The sequence below is a fragment of the Trachymyrmex cornetzi genome, unplaced genomic scaffold, assembly GCF_001594075.2.
Source record: "Trachymyrmex cornetzi isolate Tcor2-1 unplaced genomic scaffold, Tcor1.1 scaffold270, whole genome shotgun sequence".
In the NCBI taxonomy this organism is placed as follows: domain Eukaryota; kingdom Metazoa; phylum Arthropoda; class Insecta; order Hymenoptera; family Formicidae; genus Trachymyrmex; species Trachymyrmex cornetzi.
In genome coordinates, this window is record NW_017297377.1 from 2,033 (window position 1) to 20,758 (window position 18,726).

Below are 18,726 nucleotides of genomic sequence, written 5' to 3' on the forward strand. Positions count from 1 at the left end.
ACATCTATACTTCCGACAATACGATTTTATCGATAGTGTCAGAAAATGTATATCACGTAGTTCTCAAATTGAAAATGGATGTACTGGCGGTAGTGTATGGGCGATTTCAATGGTTAAAGCCAGAATCAGATTCCGCATTGAAGATTGAGATTGAAGATTGAAAATTGAAAATTGACCGATAGAAATCAAGGAATTTTAGCTCCTATAGTTTTGATTGGTCAAATTTCAGTCTTTCAATCTTCAATCTCAATCTTCAATCTCAATCTTCAATCTCAATCTTCAATGCGTAGTCTGAGGGGCTTCGCACTATAATAAATAGGTATGTACACCGATGGGCACCTCAAAAAAAACGGACCTGCGCTTTAAGGAGTGCCACGACGGCAATTTTGAATATTTTGACTTGAAAATTTTTTTACCAAATATATTTGCAATTTGCAAGCTGTTGAATAAAGTAGGAATTTTTCCAATTGCAAGTAAATTACATTTAATTTAACGTTGTAAAGAAGATTTTAATGAATAAAAACATATCGACCTGTAGAGACCCTTCACTACCCTTCACTACCCTTCACTACCAAATTTTTAGTTAGGCAATCCTCATTTTCTCAGCAAACACCAAGTTATATGTAACAAATCAACTTTTTTTATGAACTGCTATTATGCAAACATATTTTAAAATTTTTGTATAATAAATTTTTCTTTAAGTGTATATTACAAGCAATAAAAGTTAATAAAGTTTTATTAAACATTTTTGTTACACTCTGTATAGGTATCTGTTTTTCCATTTCTCTTCGCAGACAAGTTCATAAATCCTGCCTGTAGAATAAACAGTGCAGCAATATTTATGACGGAACATCATTCGTAGTTTGGATAGTTTGAAAAAAAAAGGTTCTTCTTATTCTAATTTATTAATGTATCTTTAAAAATTGATTAGTTGAAAGTATGTTTAATTTAAAAGAAGGAAAAAATGTTGTTTTTTTTCTTCTATCATTGTGCAGATTTACAATGCAAGCAATAGTAGACTTATAAAAAAGATGAAGAAAAAAAAGCTACGAATTTGTTGCCGTCTTAAATGTAGTTTTTCGTAAATATGTATTCTTAAATAAAAGGTATGACATAATATCCACTGAGTGGGAATTGGTGAATTACAAGTAAATAATGCGAAATGATATATGAATATCGGGTGGCACCCAGTTGGACACGGCTCAATTGGACACGAGCCACTCACAGCTCTTGAGACTACAAAGCTCCTAAGCACCGGTCCCTGTGATTGGTGGTGTCCAATCGAGCCGTGATCAATCGAGATCACCCCATGAATATCGTACAAAAATTTTACAATTCTAAAAATGTGGCATATAAAATTTCCTCTAATTGATTTCCGTGGTTTTGCTTGGACTGTAAGGGATAGACTCCTCGTCCTCGTCGATCTTCCGCAACCGTTGCAGTTCTGCTTGCCGCGTCCTGAAAAATATCGTTTTAGTCACGATTATGTACAAGATTCACCTCGGAATTGACAGTGAACAGGGTTCTATACCTTGCTAAGACGTCCTCTTTTTCCCGTTGTTGCTTTCGGCTCTTGAGAGCTCGATATCCGACGCAAATGATTACCAACAGAATGGGTATCAGGAAAGCCAGCACTATGCCGCTGGTAATGCCCGCTTGACGAGAGCTATATTCCTGCTGACCTGCATGTTCATAATAAAATACATCGTACATTACATTACATGAACGTAGAAGAAAAAGATAATCAAGTAATCGCGAAAATTTTTGAATTTAAATGGAAACAATTTACATTTTGTGCTCGCGCCATCAAAAAGATACAGATAATGATAGAATTTTATGATAAGCCATAGAACAGAATAATGTACTGTTTTTCTGACATAGTACAATAAAAAAATTTTTTATATAGATGTGTGTGATAACTGATAAAATTTTATTTTTAAACGGAATACATGAAAATGATAAACGCAATCGGCTATCATTTTCGTATGTTTGACTTAAATAATTTCTTTCTATTAGAGAAAGAGAAAAGAGAGAGGTTATCTCCAAATATCATATATTTAAGATTACTTAAGCCAGTTTACCGTAAAATCTCATGAAATATTCCGCGTTACAAAGTACTAAAATTTATAAATTTCTAATTGTAATCAATTCTAAATAACATTATTATTATTAAATAAATTTTTCGTAATAATGCATTAAATAAAATAATCAAGTAACAGAAGGAGAGGTCAAAAAAATGTATTGTAACAGAAAAAGAACACAACTGTGTGGTAGAAATTTCCATTCCATTCGAATGCTATTCTAATGCTGCGTTGTATAATGTAAATCATGCTTTTTTAGGTAACTCAAACATTCTGTGCATGCATGTGGAATAGAAATTTCCCGTCATTTTGTTTAATGATGTATAAAATTTTATTAAGATTCTTTTACAATATGTGAACACAAGTATATGTGATTGAATTGTAATAAAATACATAAATACTATCGTTGCGATAGTATTTGTATAAACCGATGATACAATTAAATAGTTGCTATTGCATTCAATCATTGCTTAGAACCACGTAATCTAATCTCTTGTGTTAGCTAATTATCGCTATACATATTACATATAGGCGAGATAATAAGTATATTTTGAATATAGTTAATACTGTATTTCTATTCCACAGCAACAGTACACAAGAACAGTACAGATATGTAGTATCTCTATTATTTACAAAACTATACATTAAATGGCATCGAACGATAACGGAAATGATATGTTTGGAAAATATCACCTAAATCTTCTAAAGAGAAACAAATTATCAATAGTTGTTTTTATGCTAGATTTTAATCAGTCGCGCATCAAATTAATTTTTTGATTAATATATATATATATATATATTAGATATTATGTTGTCACAGATTTATTAATATAAATAGCGAAAGTGGCTCGTATTAAATATATAAAATTAAAAAGGTTAGAATTAAACAAATAAAAATAATTGTCAAATTAATAAAACGTATGTATTTAATGAATCGGAACATTTTGGCTTAACAAAGCCCTTTTTAACCGCAATGAACTTTCAACCAGTCGAATATAATTAAAATAGAGAGAATAAAGAAAGTTTTCATATAAAATAATATGTAAAAATACGCAACATACGGATGAAAAAAATTTTTGTCTGTTTTAATTATAATCAATTGGTTGAGTATTTGTAACTGCTGAAGAGAGCTTTATTAAACCGAAACGTTCTATTTAATTTCATTAAATACACGTTTTATTAATTTGACATATATTTTTGCTCGTTTAATTTTGGCCTTTTAACTGTTACAGATATATATTACTTTTTCACGTGTGTACAACAGACATTCTTACATGTGTGTGTGCAAAATGTACGTTATTTGAAATTGGAATCAAAATATACAATGTATTGTCATGGTCTGATACACACACATATATTGACTCAAAATGATTCGTGGAAATAAAGCAATTTCTGAGCAGAATATATCATTTGTACTGTATTTCAACTATATTTATGTACTGCTATTACTTTCTACCACCGTAGATTTAAATTTTATTCTTGATTTAATTTACTTTTCATTCTTTTTTTTAGTTCCAAGAATTAGAATTAAAGAATAAATTAAACCGAGACTAAAATTATTCTACATTGATAGAAATGGAAATTTTTTTTCAGTAGGTTGCATATTTCTACGACATAAGAGACAAATATCATTTAAACGTCGCTCTCTTTCGAAGGGCTTCCTGTTTTTCTAATCGAGTCCGTGCCCGAATCTGACTCTGTGGGTGAGATAGGGTCCTTCAAGTCCCATTCTTTATCCTCGAAGTCAATGTCCGGTCTATTGGGTAGGGGTTCATGGGTGCGGTACACTCTGTCGTAACTACGGCGCTTTCTAGTGCCGCTATTAGTCTCAATTGTACTAGTGTCGCTAATTGGAGTAATGGCCCTATCGTCGTACGACTTTAACGGCGCGCTCTGTTTCAACGTGGATTCATTGTCGATACCAGAATCGCGCTCGGAATAACGCCAAGATTTCATCGAACCTCCCCGCGATTGATTTCTTCTCACATAAATAAAACCACCGGCGATGCAGGCCACCACGGGTAATAACACGGCGGAAATAATGCCCATTACGGTCCACGCTGTACGCTGAACGTACTCGATTTGACCTATATTTATATTATAACAAGCGTATCAATTGTAGTACGAAAATGGAGGAAATATATTAATTTGAAAATCACGTCGGAGGAAATAGGAAAAAAGATCACGTTGAGAAATATCAGTGAAATAAAGGGAAAAGAAGAGCTACGAAAATCGTGTCAAATCATTCAATAGAATTGTTTGTTAGCGATTCTATGAACTTAACTTCGGCAAAAACAAATTCTTATTGATTAATTACTGTAACATCAGATTTGACTTAACTTTTACAATTTAACAAATTGATAGAATTTGAGTTTTGTCTCGAATTAATCAGTCTGATAAATGCGCTATCATTAAATATTTTCTTTATTTGATACCGTATTGCATTCCTTATTTTTGTACCTTAATTGTTTAAGATTATTTAGCAGATACGGTGAGATTGCAGTGAGAAACTGATCCATTAAATAATAACACAAGCATACTTACGAAGGCATTCCGTGTATCCGTATTCCGGGACGTTCCATCGTCCTTCCGGTGTGCACACTCGACGTTGATCACCAATTAGTACGAAATCCTGGTTACATTCGAAACTTACTTTCGTTCCCGGGACAAATAGGAAATTGCTCTTACGTCCGAATCGTGGTGTTTCCAGTATACCACAGGATACAACTTGAAAAATATGTACATATATAATATAAGCGACAAACAAAGTTTTTAATATATTTAAATATTTAATTTAAGTTTAGAAATAGTAATACTTGAAGTTGTGAATTGTTTTGAGTTTACTTACTTTCTTTATTGTTCAACGCTCGGATTTGAGTATAGGTGTCGTAATAATTTCGAGTAAAGTGCGCTAAATCTCGATTCAACGTCATAGCGTAATCATACTGACACTGATACGAATCGCCGCAAAGATCAATCGCGCGGTTAATATCGTACGTCCTATTTGCTGGGAGTATTTCTGATGGATATTTTCGAAATTCTGGCTTGAATGTGCGATTAGCATAATAGCTCGCCGTTCTACCAAACTCCCTGTGAAATAAAGCCGCTCCTAACAGTTTGTTCTCTTTGTCTTCTAACATCCACTGTATTGCGAAATCTGTATGAATAGCTTCTGAATGATTTACACTGTTGATTGGGACTTGATATCCCAACGGACTTGTCAAATCGTCTAGAGGATCGAAATTCCAAATACCGAAAAGTCCCCTGGTTTTATTCTATAAATAATATCTAATAAAGTATCTAATAAACATAGATTTATAGTAAATAATAGGCTTATAAATATTCTTTTTAGATGAAGTTCTTGCACGGTTTATCTTTCTTCTTTTTCTCTCCACGTTAGAGAGAAAAAAAATATAATACTATATAAGAATATAATACTATATAAGAAGTTCAGTTAAAAAAAAACAGGTTTTTTGATACTTTATGTAAAGAACGGTGGCAGTTTAGGATCAAAATTTGCCTGTGATGGAAACGTATGAAATCGGTTAATCTTTATAGATTTGGATATGCTGAACTCGAATATAAAGTTTATAATTCTCCAAAGTCCGGGGAATTTTAAACATATTCATCTTTGTTTTATTCATGTTATTGTACTTCGTGTAACATTGACTTTTACATTGCAAAAAAAGTTGCAATTTTGAGGTCATTATAATAGAAAAAAAGGTTTCTTGTTCAGTTACTATTTGTTCATCGAGAAATATAATATTTTGCTGCAAAGTAAAGCTTAAAATTCTCCAAAGTCTGGGAAATTTTGTAAAAATGCAATTTTTCTTTATTGCAGAAAAATTGCATTTTCACAAAGTTCCCCGGACTTTGGAGAATTTTAAAATTTATATTCGAGTTCAGCACATCCAAATCTATAAAGATTCATCGATTTCATACGTTTCCAACACAGGCAAATTTTGGCCCTAAACTGCCACCGTTCTTTTACTGTATTTATATTTATATGTATATTAGTTTCAATCCTTGTACTATATAATAGAAAAAGTCATTCTCTTCTTACCACATATGTCCATGGTAGATACGTTCGAGTACATAAGAATCCTTCGTTCTCAACGACTTCTACACCAGCACCAGTGTCGAGCATAACAATAACCTCGCTCTGATTCAAAATATACGTGGGAGTGTAAACGACAACCCCGGGGAAATGTTGGAATTTTAGAGCTGGTCTATCGAAGTATATTCTTTGACCATCTGCGAAGACATCAAGCCGATATCGCCATTGCGCGTGCTTAGGTCTCAAACGAACTTCGATAGTAGCGGAATTATTACCCCTCACTGCAAGATATATAACGCATTAATTATCATCACATTATTGTTAATGTAATAGTGATATTAATATTAGACGGAGGTCAAAAGATCACTTTAATCCTCCAAAGATGATGTCAACTTCAGTTGTAACAATACATTAGTTGTTGATTACACTGAGTCCGTAAGATCCAGTTATAACTAATTATATGTTAATTAAACAGCATTAATTAATTTTAAGAAACTAAAATAATATTACTTGTGTAAAAAAATATGTGCGTGTGTGTGAATACTAAATTTATTTTAATAATATATTTTATGATTTCAGAACATTGCAGTGTGTGTTTATTTTATTAGAAATAATTTAAATTTGCGGATATATAATACAAAGAATGAGGTCAAATAGATTCACTGTCAGCTTCAAAGAGTTAAGAAAGCAATTTAAACTTGGAAAGTTGCTAACAGAACGTCAGAAAATATATTTTCATGTAGTAGAACAGCAGAAACTCACCTACTACCGAGGTAAGATGCGTTGCCATTACGTTACCATAGATATTCTTCGGCATTTGCTCAAATCTACCTTGTACGTCGAGTTTATCTCTGACATCATTCACTCGTAGCAGAACGAACTCGCCTTTACCATTAAAGGTGTATTCCACGCCGTCGAACGTGACGAAGTGAGGATCACCGAATATCGCTGACACCCCCGGCGATTGATAGGCAATACAATCCTGCGATGGTCTCCGTTCAAATCGGAACGTCTCGCAACCGACAGCCTGTTCTTCCTGCCAGAGACAACACGCATACATGGGCACTACATCATGCCACCATTGCGAGAGAGTCGGGACCTTGTTAGCCTCATTCCACGGGAAGAAGCCCAAATTGTGAGATCGATGCGGTCGCGATCCCCATTGCTGATCATAAGACAGCATGAGAAAACCGTTTTGATCGTAACAACATTGTTGCTCCGAACCGTCCAAACTAAAATAGCAGGAGTAAGCAGTGTATCAAGAATTTATATGTTAAGCTGTTGTATAAGTAGTGCTTTATTGTGATTTATAAGTAAATGCTCTCATCTGAAAAATCAATATTAGTTGCCATATCGTTAATAAAAGTAACACAAATAATAAAATATTAACATTTTTTAAAGAAATCGATCTATTAAGACTAACATATTTTTGTGTAAAAACAATATGTAACTCACTCACTTGTATGAAAAAGTGTTTCATCCCTTATCACAACTCTGATAAGGGATGAAATTTACGTTAAACCAGCAGTATTCGAATTTTAAGAACTCATAACATAGTTTTATAAGAAATACATTATAATTGAAAGTATAACATGGGAGGAAAGTAAAATTAGAAAAATTGCATATTTACTCTATTCTAATTAAAACGTTCTAAATCAGAATTTTTTAAATGTTCGATTGAAAAGTTACTTAAGATGTGTCACTTTTATCGCAGCGATATGTGTGTAAAATATGCGTGTGTAAGAAATAGATAGTGTCCCTCCCAAACGGAAGATTACTTACTTGGGCGCACCTGTTCTCACACAGTGAGTCGCGCGTTGATTATAATAGCAATCTATATTTGAGTCTTTGTCACAATTGTAATCCGGAAGAAAGCGACCTTTGTCGTACAAAGCATGATCTAGGATGCAAGGGCAAAGTGCCACTTCGGCGGCGAAGTTTTTGAGATATCGATCATGCATAATCCATTTGTCACAGATTTTCGCAGCCCATCGTGACCCGTATTGCCGTTCCCATTGAGGAGCGAAATACCAACCGAGCGGAATCGGCCTGCTCCATAAACTCCTATATAAGATTAAAATCTTTAAACGCAATCCCAAACGAACCATCAGAGTATAAATATTTTATCTTAATAAACCTACGGTGTTATCGATAGTCCGGAGTATAAGTGCGGTTCTGTCAAGTTGATTTGAATAAAGCCAAACACCATGTCCATATGATAAGGATTGTACTCGTCCCTGTATTTGGCTGGTTTGATGACATAGTTACCAATATTGGTATGCGATCTCTGAAACGTATATAATAATTTAATTTACGTTTTTTCACCTTTTCACCGTTTCGGATTGTCTCATACAAACCTCCAAAACCGTTATGTATTCAAACTCGGGTGTCGTCTTGGTCTCTCTGTATCCCCATAAGGATATCTGTATTCCTGCTCCTAAATTGGTTGTTAAATTATACGCGTTCCATGTGATTTTTATTTCCTCTGGATTTTTCAAATGAACGGCCTCCTTATCAGTAAAGAAAATCCTCTCCGTTGCCGTTGCTGGGGTTTCTATGAATGAAAGTTTTACGTTATCTTATTGAAGATAATAGAAACACTATCACTTCTCTATCACACATCATTAATATAGTCGAAGAAACGTATACACATTTTAAAAAAATATAGGATGTGTATTTAACAATATGAATCTTAAATATAATTTTCAACGTTGATATAAACATCAATATGATACGGATTTAACATCATGGACTCAAACCATGGTGTTAAATTTACATTATGTTAGTGTTTATATCAATACGGTAAATTATATATTTAAAGTAACTCATGATTTAAAAATTCATATCCATATTTTTACATATAACACCAACATAAATGATATGGATTTAATGCCATGGTGTTAAACGTACATCATGTTGGTGTTTATATCGTGACAATTATATAAATACCACATAATGTGAAATTCATGTACATATTTTTTAGAGTGTATAAAAATGATTGTGATGTAGAAGAGAGATCTTACCGACGAAATATTTTCCCTTCCAATCGTAAGTGCCACTATCGATGGCGATATAAAAACGTATGTAACCTTCGTACTTCAAGAACGGTTGTACGCAAATCGCGCGATTCCTGTCTACTACCGTGCCCATTACTACTTCGTTTTCGAAACGGCACTTGATCTTTTGACTCTCGTTGAAACACGGACCGGTGATGTTGACGACGGTACCTCCTAACATGTTTCCGGATTCCGGGGCGAAAACCAGCGGCAGATGAGCTCCGGCTGTGCATCATCGCGCAGTGAAAATCGTCATTCTTTAATTAATAATTGTTAAAAACAATTGCTCTTTTACCAATGTCTTTATTACAGGTGCCCAGCATTATTTTCTCATCTATTCTAAAAATATGGCGTCCTGGAAAACCATTGGCCCAGCCACGGCTTGTTAAATCACGGATCGTGGTAGCTTGAGAATAAGGCTTATACTCGTAGCTTTGAGTACCGTTTCCACCATTAAATCCCACCTATGATGAATGAGTTTTGCAAGTAAATTTATATTTTATCAGATGGATCTTTATTCTTTCGAAATAGTTCTTATTTCGCACTGCTAGAATTTTACTTTCCCAAACAATACACATGTCTAGAAAACGTTTTTATAATGTCTATCAGGTTTTTTAGATATGTATATGTCTCAAACGTCTTTATGATGTTTTATGATATTTTTACTGACTTGGTAATTAACTTGCGTCGCGTAAAAAATTGATGAAGTAAAATATAATATAATATAAAACTTATCCTTATTCCATGATTGCTTACAAATGCAGCGACTCCATTTTCGCCTTGTGTTGTATCACCACCCGCTTCGGTATGACTCGTCCATTTAATGTTAAGATAATTAAAGATAACATAAGTGAAGACTTCATCAGTAGCCAAAACTAGCTGAAATGTGTTAGTTGTATGAAGAGACAGATCGATACCACCCGTGAAAGACATATTTTTCCACGTTGCAATAAGAGCATGTTTGGGTATGAATGAATCAGCGCCAACAACACCCTCACGGATGTCCCACATGACACGCTCTCGCATCTCTACGCCGAACTGATCGGTTCTCGATTGCAAATCCCTCTCGAGCCTAAAGAGCACAATTATTTTTTGTAAATCATTTTTCGTAAATCTCTTCGGCTTTTTGAGAAATACATGTATAAAATAATAAAAATTTCCAAAATGATACGCTAATTTTTAAAGTTTATATCCATACCTAAAATACACTCCCGGTTTCCTACGATCGATATCGTTTTCTCTTAACATTCCTATGCGACATTTACTGAAGAAAATGCCGATGAAAGCAGGGTCATTCTTTTTAGGCCAGTCTTTAACGGGGAAAACAAGAGGGTATGTAAGGTACTCCGGTGGATCGCTAAACTCCAAGTATCCATTGACAGTTAACTAAAACGTTACATCTCATTTAATTATATTTAGCAGAAAACAAATTTTTATGTATCTCTTTTTCAATAACTCTGTGTACGGATGACAAACATCCGTACACGAGCAGAAATAAAGCCGAAACGTAAATAAAACGTAAGGGGAGAGTTTCTAGAGAAACATAAACGAAGCTTTTAGAAAACGAAAATTGAGACAACAAAACATAAAAGAAACGTAAAAAATACGTTTTTATTCATTGTCTCAATTTTCTCGACTTCTATAGAAACTTCGATTACGCTTCTGCCACTGTCCTCTAAGATATTTGAATTACGTTTCAATTTTATTTTTGCCAAAGGATACCGACGTTGGGATATTTAATGAATTTAGATTTTAAATTAACGTATGCAAATATTTTAAGTATTTATGATATTAGAAATTATATAAATAATTATAAAAATAGTACTCTTGTATAGTTGAATCTAAAGCCGAAGAAAGGCAATTGGAAATTCAAGTTTTTATGGATCTGCAGATTTGTCGCCTGCAAAGCTGATTGATAATCGCCCATATCGTCGGCACCTCCCTTATCGAAGTACCAGTACATGAATTCAGATCGAATTCTTTCCAATCTATCTTTTGGTAATTCATAATACGGTGGATTATCATCCGGACGAGGCGCGTACCTATTAGCGTCAGGTGAATCCGAATCTGTAAGTATGCATCGAAAAAGGGGATCGATCACTTATTGCACAATATTAAACAATATTTATTCAACAATTATTATAAATATTATATATATTTTTATTCAAACAAGAACATTCTTAATCACATGTATGCAATATCGTTGCAATATTTTAAGAATAAATGTAAATAATCGACACTATAAAAACCAATCTTTAATTAAATCACTAATCCATACGAGTTTATGATTTATCAAAATGGCTCGTCTCACCCAATGAATCATCCCCGATTCACATTAAAGTGAGTAACTGATAAACACACCGTATGATAAGCAGTGATATGGATTTTCTTTTATAGTGCGCGAGGTAAAAAGTACATAGGAACTTGAGAATGTTAGACTCGCGTCAGATTATTTTAAATGACCGTTTCAGAAATACGGTAATTTAGAAAAAATGCAGTCGTTTCGAAACAGAAATTGATAGAAAATGAATTCGGCAACTATTGTTGCTTAATACTATACTGATTGCGAAACGATGGTCACGCCCACTGATAACGGATTACTTACCGTATCTTACATATTTTCCATTCTTTTCGTTCGCTGTTCTACCGGAAGCTATTTGAACGGTAGGCGAATCCACTGCGGACTCGCCTTTTGCTGCAAAAACATTTTCAACTTCCGTCAAAACTTGCACCGAACTTTCTACGTCGTCTTTTTTTTCAACGGGAGCTAAATCTTTCTCCTTCACAGCCAGATCTTCGGCCTCCAGAGGAACCTCTTTTGTTTGCAAATCGACGTTATCCTCCGCAATTAGATTTTCATTCGATTCAGGTAAATTCAATCCAAATGCACTTTCGAACGTCTCACTTTCATTTTGCGCGATAATGCTACGTGGTGTTAATGAGAGAAGACAGGCGAGAAGAAGGATCCATTTTAATAATGCGAAAATGCAATCGAGCTCTTTCCACGACGCTCGAGGTCGCATTTTCGTAAAGCGCGGTGGTGTACCGACTAATTACTTTAATACGTACAACGAGACTGAACTCGGATTCAAGTAACAGGTCGCGATAACAGGTACTGATATCATCGGCTCTAATATGATAACATTATCTCTTTACTACAGATAGGTGCGTAGAACGAACGGGAAAGTAAGGACCTGTACGTTCTATTTACAAGAAGGGCGTTTCCACTTACGAGAAAATGTATTTCGTCAATAGAACGAAGATTAAGTTGTTTATAATTTACTGTCGTAAATAGATTAAAATTCCTTATTTTAAAGGCAAATTATTTATTCGATTTTTGCAACTGTCATATTTACAAAGCAGATATTTTTAGTACGATTAGTTCGAAAATGTATTAAAATCTTTTTTTTATTCTTTCTTGCATTCTTGAGGACGACAGGTTTTACAATAAAACACGTGCAGTATATAAGCAAATATTATATATGAAGGCTACTTCATCTTTAAAATCGTATTACTTTTTTTACATTAACGCATCACTTACGGTATCCGTTATATGCATAATAAAAATGTATGATGCTCTTATATTAATATATTTTATATATTCAACTTAAAATCGCGGACAGCCTAAAAACGGTGTACTTCCCTCCATTGCAGTTTTTTAAAATGTATATACGAATTTTTCGCGTTTAAAATGTGTATCGCGCTACAAATGCATCATAGAATAAATATACATATTAACAGTAATAGATACGTCTGCATAGTGTATAGGGTGCATCAATAATGTTCGACGAGTTCATATTCAACGATTAAATATTTTTTTTACAACAAGAGAGAGAAACACATCTTTTCATTATTAATCGTATTATACATATACGATAATGAGATGTATATCTGCTTAATGTTTATAACAAGTTGCAAAAAAAATCGGTTATTCACGAAATATTCCTGTAAATGTCGAACACATCGAACATTACTAATACATTTAGCTGTAAATTATGTTTGGTTTGGGTATGTAAGCAACTTTCTCGTTTTTTTATGCATCATTCGAGTAGTTAAATATGTATATTGCAAGGATCTTAAAAGTAGGGGAAATTATGGAATTTTTGTACTGCGACGGTATCTTATATCAATATTGTCCAAATGTTTACAAAAAATTATATTACATTTTTTATGCTGTTGTAAATCTTTTCAATTGATGGTACGTATCACAGAAGAAATCTATAAAAGTCACAGAAAGAATTCAAAAGAATTAAAAAAAAAGAGAGAGATCTTAAAGAGATACGTCTAAATTGTTTTTCGCGAATGGAACCTACAGCAATGATGTCAATATAATATTGCGGATATGAACCATACACTTCATCATTAAGTGAAAAGACTTTTTTATAACATTTTATTTGTAATGAAATAATCTCTCTGTTACGGTTGATTCTTTCTTTAACATTACGACGTCGAGGCATTATCTCCATTACTGTCCATATATCCGCCAGATCCGTTCATGACAAATGACGTTCCCAAACCGTAGAGATGTCCACAATATTTTGCATCATCAATATTATCTTCGAAAAACATCTAAAATAAAAGTCAGAGGCAAATTAAAACTTTACGTATAAACCTAGACATGATCAAAATCGAGATATAAGGCGTTTTAAAGATATCTTATATCCTGATTTTGACTCGCATACTAAGAACTCACAGTCTAAGAACGTAATACATATTATTTTTATAATTTTATATTTGACAAATTATATATTATTAAATTAATATTAGTAATTTAATTTAGCTGTTATTATTAAAGTTTATTATTAAATTTACACTGTATTAGCAATTTAATTTTACTTACTTCTCGCATCTTAAAGAAGACCATTCCAGTAAGAAGGGAATCGGAACCTGCTTGATGCTGAGGACCTACTCTTTGAATTTCCAGCTGCTCTGCCACTTCTTGTAAACCGCCTTTCAAGTTCTTGCACGATTTCATTAAGTACTATGTAATATAAAAATAAGACATATGTTTTATATTTCGTTTATTCTTAATTAGTTTTATTTTTTTTTTTTTTAAACAAAACTCACTTTTACATCATATATCGTCGGAAAGTATATCCTAAGAAGCTCGAAAAATTCACTTTCTTCCTGTGGCAATTTTTGATCCGTCAGGAGTTTCAGTAAGTAACCAAAGTCATAGCCAGAATGAAAGGATAGCCATTTTATGTCATCAACAAGAACAATTCCTGATGTCATTAATAGCTCAGCAAATTCTAAAGGATCGATGCCCTCCTCTTCATGTTTTTTGAACTGTATACCACTATTTTGTAGCATATCTATACTATCCTGTGCATACATGTCTTCACTAGTAACAATAAAATGTACACACCTTATTATCGGAATTATTTAAGAAAAAGTTTAAAAAACTTTGAATGTAATTATCTTAAACTAAGGATTAGATGTTAATGTTAGTAATATACACTTACTGTAAGTTGAATTTAAAATTAAATTGCCATGTTGTATAGCTACCGCCCGGCGTATTCCCCGATTCGTCAAGGAATGTGAGACCAAGTTGAATTATTCGTAGAAGATCTACATTGCAACGTAAGAGCTGATATTGATAGTCGGCATTGGTTCTGAATTCTCCTGTTCCAAATAAAAAACTTGCAATTTGCACATTCTTCCGGAAGTAACATATTTCATTATGGAATTTCTATTTTGTATAGAATACAAAAATATGCATTCTTACCAATAGGCCTAGCTACAACACCTGGAAATTCTGTATCCATTGCGATATACTGATATTGCTGTACGACTTGACGAATTGTACGAAACTCCTCTTCTAGATTGTGTCCCCATACATCTCTGATTCCACATTCTTCATTACTGGGCATATTCCCTCCTCCCTTTTGCTGCCCTATTTGGTTGGTCCCACCTAAAAGTTTATTCATAAGAAAATTCATTTCACAATAAAATAATATCATTAAATATTAGATATATAGAAATAATAAAAATATTCAATGCTTCTCTTTTCATTCCTTAATTAATTTGTTAGTGCAATATTTGACAAAATATATGAATATACACATTTAATTTTACAGACTGCTATCATAAGACTTGAGTATCAGGAACATGAAAGCGAAATTTTTATAATAAAAGTCTCTTTGAAAGTTCATAGAATTATATATTCATACAATGTTCATATTTGTACAGAATTATAAATGCACATCCTCCAAAAATGACTTCTTTATTTGTAATATAATTACATGATTCTCAACCAATTAACGATAAATTTTTTTAACGCTAAATCGATTGTTTGAACTGCAGCTTTAAACAGATATTCTTCGCAAATTTTGCAAAAAGTCACATCTTCACTGGTACTGACAGTACGAATGCATGTTTTTCAATAGTTTTACATGTACTAACACAATGTCATACGAGACTTGTATCTCCTTCATTACATCTATCTTTTTATCCACTTAGAACTCGTCCTTTACCTACTTTGCTTCCATATTCCTGTAATGTATGTCTTTCAATTATCAATTGGATATATAAAGATTTCACTTTCAATGTTCCCGATCCAGTATACGTAACTCTTAATCTATAAAGCGTTATCCAGTATCACCGCAAAGATCATACATATGATTACTACATTTTCTTTACGTTGCAAATAGAGATCAAATATGCGTCGTGCTTGTACACACCGGTAGCTGAAGGCATATTCCTGCATTCACCGGGGCTACACTTGTCTTCAAATTCCTTCTGTCACGGTCTTTCCTTCTTCATATCACTGGAAATTTGTGAATAATCAGTGAAACAACCTCTTACGTAACGCCTGCAAACTGTTAGTGACCAAGAGAAACTTGAAATGTCATCTGCATCGTACGAGGACTACGTATCATTAGTAATAACAGCTAGCACTGGATCCTCAGTCACTGTTGCAGGCAAGACAGGTTATGGATCGCGGGTAAACAACAACAGTTCATCACAGTGGACGTTGTGCAAGGATGAAACGCGGACCGGCGCGAGAACACAAGTGAACACGCGTATTAGAACACCGTGGGAGAACGACGCGGGACAGCAGAACTTGTTATTTGTTAAATAAGTTTACTGAGGAACCGAGGGGGGTTATGTGCCCCCCCGTGAAGTAAGCAGAGAACGTCATCCACGAGATGCACAGACGGCACCGCGCGGCGATCCGTACCTTGCAATATGATATATTCCTGGTCAGCAATATCTGAGCGCAAAACGATTTAATCGAGGCTGCACCCACAATCTTGCCGTGTCAAATCATGAACGGTTTAAACGACTTCTTTACCTCACGAGCTCAGTACGCGCGACGGGCGCTTCGATCGCTGAGATCAGAGAGAAACTTGAGAGAGCCAGAGAGGCCATCCCGACGTTTTACGTAGAACCGTCAAAATCGTCCATACACTAGCGCCAGTAAATCAGTACATCTATTAATGATTTAGGAACTACATAGTCACGTCACAGTTTAACTGTGGCATTGACGATAAAATCACAGTGTCGAAAATAAATATGGTGCAAGTTCGTCATAAATCGCAGTGATAGTCCGTATTCAGAACATGCTTTTATCGATAAATATACGTTTTTATCTTTCTATAGTATATAGTAACGTGAACTACATGTTAATGCTAAATATGAACTATCATAAAGCATATAAAGTGCGTTCAGAATGTTTTCGAGAAACTCACTGAACCGGTGCAAAAGTTCAGCCAAAAAGAACAGGCCTATTATATATTCCATCTGAAAACTAGCGCCCATCTCCAATAAGCGTTCAAATACAGTGCCCGCAGCGAGGCATCACGATCATTGGCTGGTACGTGAGATGAGGATTGACATGTCCATATAAATAGTGCGTAATTTATGGATTCACGCTTTTGCGACTTGAGCAGCGGCATGTTATTATGTTGCATTCCATCGTCATTTCTCACTGGGTAAAGGATTTAGTTTAATGCGACACGGTAAGTGAACTAACTTTGCGTCTATGTCCTAAAACATTTTAAATATCGCGTAAAGCTGGTTCTACATTAGTCGCATCGCAGTATCGCAAGCGTTGCTGTCCAATGAACATCAAGCTAGTTCGACCTCTGATTGGACCGCAACGCTTGCGACACACTTGCATTGCTGTGCTGCGATTAATGTAAAACCAGCTTTAATATAGAATCAGCACTGGTAAATTAATCATTTGTTCAAACGCATTTTTCGCAATATTGGTTCGACTGAAAATCATGATACGTAGCGCAGTCGTGCCGCAGTGTCGTGCGTCTTGTCGCTTTTAACGCGTGAAGTTAACCGCGGTTGGAGATGAAACCGCTTCACTGTTTTCATCGCATTTACATTTCATTCGCGCCGCAGAACGTGGCAGATAGGGGATGACATGGTGGGATGGATCGACTCTGAGACGAGTGACGTAATCAAATATAGTAATTAAAATCCAGATTTACCATTTAATGTCTATATTTAATTCTTTTTCGATATTTAACTATTGCTTAGCTATATATAGATTCGGTATTCATATACTGATAATCTGTTTAAACGCAAAACTTGTTCAGTCGGAGATTATCGCATGAATAATTGACAAATAGATTCTCGGATATCAATCTACACAAATTCATACTTTTACATTTAACTTGCATTATAATACGAAATAACAACCATCATATATTATCTTGAAATACGGAAATTTTTTTTGGATGTTAAAACAAAATTAAACGAAACCTCTTCTTGCCAACTTAATAATTACATTCACTCTTTATTTACAGATCATGGTGAACAATGGAACGAACCAGCTTCGAGATTAGTGGCATCGTGATCAAATGGTAATTGAAACCCATTAAGCTTGTATTTGTCGATTATTGCAACATTTAATTCGCATCTTAATAGATATTTGTAATTTTATCTCTAATAACATCTCTAATAACACACTTTATCCAGGATACATCCTGAGGATGTTCTTAGGATGTTCAAAGGACGTCCCCTGGAGGTCCGTGTTGTTAGAGATACTTTATTTCCTAAATTATAACTTTTTTAATTATAATAAGTATTTTATTTCGAGTAAATGTTAATGTAAATAGTAAATACTATTTGCCTTTTTTCTATTTACTATGCAAAATACTCATATTTTAAATAGAAATTTCACAGACGCACCCTATTAAATAAATATTTCTATTGAATCTATTTCAATTGTTTGCTGCACTGAAAATATATATTTATTTATTTTCTATTTCAACTATCAGATAAAAGTCATATATATATTATAGACGCTTTTTTAATAGTTTTTTTTCCAAAGAAGTCTTATGACTTTTAAAATATCTTTATGTCTTTTAATTACTTTTAAGACATCTCAATGTTCTATAGGTAAATCAAATTTACAGTCGATAATATAAATAGCTACACATGCTTCAAAACTTGAATAATTTTTAGACATACCCAGATAGACAAGCGTGCAATACCTGCACAAGATACCGCTACCGTACTGTTACTGTACTGCCACGAGGTGGTGGTGTACGGCGTAACTGTACGGTAGCAG

General features: G+C 33.9%; 2 protein-coding genes and 1 long non-coding RNA gene across 4 annotated transcripts in view; 1 reads left to right on the forward strand and 2 right to left on the reverse strand.

Annotated features, from left to right (window-relative positions):
* Positions 1–1,262: 1,262 nt before the first annotated feature.
* mesh (sushi domain containing 2 mesh) lies at positions 1,263–12,291 on the reverse strand. 2 transcript variants are annotated; one of them, XM_018508707.1, is made up of 16 exons: positions 11,800–12,291; positions 11,020–11,261; positions 10,393–10,580; positions 9,951–10,266; positions 9,490–9,658; positions 9,162–9,419; positions 8,496–8,692; positions 8,280–8,425; positions 7,921–8,202; positions 6,901–7,370; positions 6,145–6,419; positions 4,930–5,356; positions 4,626–4,808; positions 3,767–4,168; positions 1,532–1,682; positions 1,263–1,458 (listed from the first exon to the last, which is right to left on the reverse strand). In XM_018508707.1, exons 1-16 carry the CDS (start codon positions 12,215–12,217, stop codon positions 1,365–1,367), a joined length of 4,218 nt encoding a protein of 1,405 aa, XP_018364209.1. In that variant the 5' UTR covers positions 12,218–12,291; the 3' UTR covers positions 1,263–1,364. The 2 variants fall into 2 exon arrangements, with proteins under 2 accessions (XP_018364209.1, XP_018364208.1); XM_018508706.1 differs by lacking the exon at positions 3,767–4,168 and having other exon boundaries at positions 11,800–12,289.
* A 321-nt stretch (positions 12,292–12,612) lies between these two features.
* Pop2 (CCR4-NOT transcription complex subunit Pop2) lies at positions 12,613–16,565 on the reverse strand. The gene is made up of 7 exons (XM_018508708.1): positions 16,378–16,565; positions 15,878–15,963; positions 14,923–15,108; positions 14,660–14,819; positions 14,262–14,538; positions 14,035–14,175; positions 12,613–13,763 (listed from the first exon to the last, which is right to left on the reverse strand). Exons 2-7 carry the CDS (start codon positions 15,891–15,893, stop codon positions 13,635–13,637), a joined length of 909 nt encoding a protein of 302 aa, XP_018364210.1. The 5' UTR covers positions 15,894–15,963; positions 16,378–16,565; the 3' UTR covers positions 12,613–13,634.
* Positions 16,566–17,963: 1,398 nt separating this feature from the next.
* LOC108761872 (uncharacterized) overlaps positions 17,964–18,726 on the forward strand; it is a 13,432-nt gene continuing 12,669 nt past the window's right edge. The window contains exon 1 of the long non-coding RNA XR_001940145.1: positions 17,964–18,016. This is a non-coding gene — a long non-coding RNA (uncharacterized LOC108761872). The remainder of the gene's footprint in view (positions 18,017–18,726) is intronic.